Consider the following 4,498-nt stretch of genomic DNA (forward strand, 5'->3'; position numbering starts at 1 on the left):
CCTGGTGTGCAAAGTAAGGATAGACCTGCATTATCAGCCAATGCACGAACGTTTCGTCCACATTGCAGTTACTGTAAAAAGGATAACCATCTTGTCGGGGACTGTTTTAAAAGGAAACGCGATAATGCGCACGTGTTCGGTTTAGTGAGGTCAGCTCCGTTAGCGAGAGAGTTAATGGTTAGTCCCATGGCAGAGAAAGTAAACCCGTATGTGTCCACTGGTATGGGTTTGTGATGTGAAACAAGAATGAGTGAGAATTCCTACGGCTATATCAATCTATAGAGATACCGGGTGTAGTCAGAGTTTGATCACGCAAGAGTGTTTAGCTGGTATTGAAAATTCAGATTCAGGACGTAGTTTGGCTTTAACCTCGGTTACTGGAGAAAATTTGGTTGTCAGGTTACATAAGGTTTTCTTGTGTTCGAAGTTTGTGACGGGACCAGTCATTATGGGTGTTGTGAAGGACTTGCCTTTTGAAAACATAGGAGTTTTGTTGGGTAATGATTTGACTAGTCAATGTTGTCAGCCGCAATGTGACCAATTGTTAATTGAAGACAGCCCTTTACCCATAGAAGAGTGTGAGGTTGATGAGACTAGATATCCTGCGTGTGTAATGACTAGGGCGATGGCCAGTAGGTTAGCACGAGACCCAGAGGATATTTGTGATTTGTCTGATACGTGTGTGAGCCATGAAATTGGAATGGATGAGGTTATCAGTAAAATGGTAGATAAGTCAACTGAGGAATTAAATGTGGTGGAACCTGTTGATCTCCCGCAGAGGGGAAATGAACCAGTTGTGTTTGATAGGGGGGACTTACCTTGTAATAGACAAGAGTTAATCCTAGAGCAGGGGGCTGATCCAAGTTTGTTGGCAGCTCGCACTACATTGTTAACTGAGGGTGAGATGGAGGATCAGATGTCAGGGTATTATATGGACATGGGAGTGTTAATGAATAAGAGTGTAGAAAAGGTTGTGCCTGATAGTGAGGAATGTGTGACACGATGTAGAATTGTGGTGGCCTCTAAGTACCGTCCGTCATTGTTATTGTTAGCACATGAGGACGTGTTTGCTGGCCACTTAGGGCGGAATAAAACTCATAGTAAACTTGCCTCAGAGTTTTATTGGAAGGGAATGTTTGCAGATGTCAGTAAGCATTGTATGTCATGTCATGTGTGTCAGGTTGTGGGCAAACCAAATCAGCTAATTCCTCCCTATCCCCTGCAGAAGGTTCCCATAGTTGGGGAAGCTTTTTCAAAAGTGTTGATAGATGTCGTGGGGCCATTACCGAAAACGCGTTCAGGCAACCAATTCTTGTTAACAATTATATGCTTAACTACGCGTTTTCCAGAGGCGATTCCCTTAAGGAAGGTTACTGCGTCTGTTGTAGCTAGTGCGCTGCTTAAGTACTTCACGTACACGGGTTTACCAGGTGAAATTCAAAGCGACCGGGATACGAACTTTATGAGCAAGTTAATCCAGCAAGTACTGTCTATGTTAGATATACGACAGATTCGTTCTGTTGCATTCCACCCTGAGAGCCAGGGCGCCATAGAACGTTTCCACCAGAGCATGAAAAGTATGCTCCGCTGCCATTGTTTCGACAATGGTACTGACTGGGACCAGTCAATTCCTTTCGTGTTGTTCGCAGCACGGGATGCTAAGCAAGAATCCTTAGGATTCGCCCCATTTGAGTTGGTCTATGGGCATTCAGCCCGAGCCCTCTCAAATTGGTAAAAGATAGTTGGTTAGACAAGGATAATGCCGAAAACCTGCTGATTTATGTAGGGAGAGTTAGAGATAGGTTGTGGCAGGCGACCGAACTGGCTAGGAAGCATCTGAGCTATGCTCAGAGCAATATAAAATCAGTGTTTGATAGGAAGGCTAAGAGTCGGGAATTTAAACCAGGGGATACAGTGCTGCTGTACCTTCCCATTAAACGGGGTTCTGTGCAGAACAGGTATTTCGGGCCCTATGTTGTGCTCAAACGGGTTAATGAGACAGGGTATGTGATAAACACTCCTGATAGGGTTAGGAAAAGTAGGTATTGTCACATCAATTTGCTAAAAGGTTATTTTGACAGACTGCCGATAGTTCCAGAGTTACCGGTCCAGATTGAGAGTCACTCAATTTCCTGTGATGACGTCAAGACTGCAGAGAGAAAATTGGCCAACAGCCAGATTCTAGCAGACTTGAACCCCCAGCGAGCAAAGTTAACTACGTTGAAACAAGACAATGTTTCCATTTGTCAGAACCTTCCAACGATTACCAACCCTTTAAGCCAGGATGTGCGCTTGGAACCCAACGCTACACCGGTTCGACAGCATGCCTATCGGAGAAAACCTGGAAAACGTGCAACACTGAAAAAGAAAGAAACGAAGTTCCAGTGGTCAGGTGAATGCGAGAAGTCATTCAACCGTCTCAAGCAGATGCGCTACTCGTCTCCCGTGATGGCAGCACCAGACTACCGACTGGACCATCCTGTAAGTTTCTTCTCGAAAAAGTTTGACAAACACCAGGTGAACTATTCCACTATAGAGAAGGAAGCTTTGGCCATGGTACAAGCTCTGAAGCATTTTCAGATCTACGTGAAATCGGCAGTGCACCAAGTGGTGGTCTTTACTGATCATAATCCGCTTACTTTCATTCACAGAATGAAAGCCACCAACCAGAGAGTTTTGAGGTGGAGTCTTCTTCTGCAAGAATATCCAATTACCATTGAAGATATCAAGGACACATCCAATGTAATCGCTGATGCCCTGTCCCGAAGTTGAACGCTATGATAATGTGATGACATTCTTGATTTCTGTTTTGTTTATATATTTTTTATTTTGTATACCAGGGACTCAGAGACTCAGTGTGATTACTGGTAGTCACCTTATTATTACATGTGTTATAAATGCCCGTATGCGTCGGTTAACGCACCATTTTGTTTTATTGTAGTATATTTCCGTATTCCTAGAGTAGAGGAAATATCCTTTTTGAGGTGGTGGGGGGGGGGGGGGGGGGTGTGTGTGTGTGTGTGACGGTACATGCTCTTAATTTTGTTTTCGCCTGTGGCGATATTAATTGTTTTAGAAGGCCGTGTACAGTTCCAAATTGCACTTAGCCAGTTGGGCAACTTGTTACGTAATACTTCTGCGCGACGGTCCTCGATAGGTACGCCTAATACACACCCAGAGCAGGTGTGGAGGCCATGTGGCTAGTAGTTACGTAATATCTCCGGTAGTGCTGTTTATGGCCAGGGGATTGCTCGCGGAATGGCGACAGCCAGTCTGACGATCAGAGAAATATACCGACTCTGGGAGAGGTGGAATATCAGATGATGGGGGGGGGGGGGGGGGGGGGGGCGGGGGCGCCTTGTAACCCCAGGCGATTTTCTGGTTTATAATAAATAGCTAGGGTTTAGAGATATCTGGGAGAACTAGGAAGGCTCCAGGGGATCACGGACGTCGTCCACTGAACGATCTATATTAGTTCAGACGGGACTTTGGTAAATATGTATTTTCTGCTCTGTGTATAACCTTGATGTGATTGATGTGACTTTAAATATCTTAATACTGTATTATACCAATATTCTTTAGACAGTGTCTTCGGTCATCTGACGAAGTAAATCGTAGACTTTTTGTTCTAACATTATACGAGTATTTGGTAATATAAAGCTTAGCCAGTCATCCTAGAAGACCTAGGTCAACTGTAGGTTATTGTCTTTACTGAGATAGGTACCAGTATTAATTCTGTGTTACAAGGTTACTGAATGAGTAGTTAGGGTTAATTAAAAATTAACCAGTTAGGAATAGAGCTGTAATTCCTTTATTAATTAAGTTCCCCTGGAAGCGTTTCTCAATTAGTACACGTGTGGGTGTTGTGTCACGGTGAAGTGATTAGCATATTGTGTAAACTAGACACCTAGAGATTAACTAATTAAGTGATCAGTTCTGGGTTGTTATTATTGTTGCTATTAATTAACTATTGCGGCTGTACATTTGTCAGCGTAGGTTAATACAGATTCTAAAGTGTACTGTGTTTTTGTTGTGTTTTCTAGTGAACTAAACGTGCTATAATAATATATACTTATATAGGATCGTATCTCTGATCATACCTAGACGAGCCATACTCGGGTAAATACAGAGAGATTTAATAGATATACAGTTAGGAGAGATATTTGGACAATCGTGTTTTATTCAGTTATGGGTATTATAGAATCCCCGTGACAGTATCCAAGATTTTTATTTTTTAGCTGGGAAGTTGTTAAACATTAATTAATTAATTCATTCATTCATTCATTCATTCATTTATTCATTCATATGTAAAAAAGCAATATACTTACATCTCGAAGGTGCCCCCATAACCAGTGAGCAGGTAACTGTGGCACCTGCTTTAGAATTGATGATTTTCGTTTGAACTTCAGAATGGCATTCACCACCAGTATAACACAATAAACGGCTGCCGTAACCAACAAAATGGATACCGCAGACGACAACACAGCCACCATTTCGA

General features: G+C 42.8%; 1 protein-coding gene across 1 annotated transcript in view; it reads right to left on the bottom strand.

Annotated features, from left to right (window-relative positions):
- The window catches only part of LOC121389402 (cytochrome P450 4F6-like), a 13,869-nt gene extending 9,371 nt beyond the window's left edge, over positions 1–4,498 (bottom strand). Inside the window, exon 1 of the mRNA XM_041521017.1 lies at positions 4,329–4,498. Coding sequence (XP_041376951.1) covers positions 4,329–4,493 — 165 coding nt within the window. The 5' untranslated portion in view covers positions 4,494–4,498. The remainder of the gene's footprint in view (positions 1–4,328) is intronic.

Source organism: Gigantopelta aegis, chromosome 3, assembly GCF_016097555.1.
Source record: "Gigantopelta aegis isolate Gae_Host chromosome 3, Gae_host_genome, whole genome shotgun sequence".
In the NCBI taxonomy this organism is placed as follows: domain Eukaryota; kingdom Metazoa; phylum Mollusca; class Gastropoda; order Neomphalida; family Peltospiridae; genus Gigantopelta; species Gigantopelta aegis.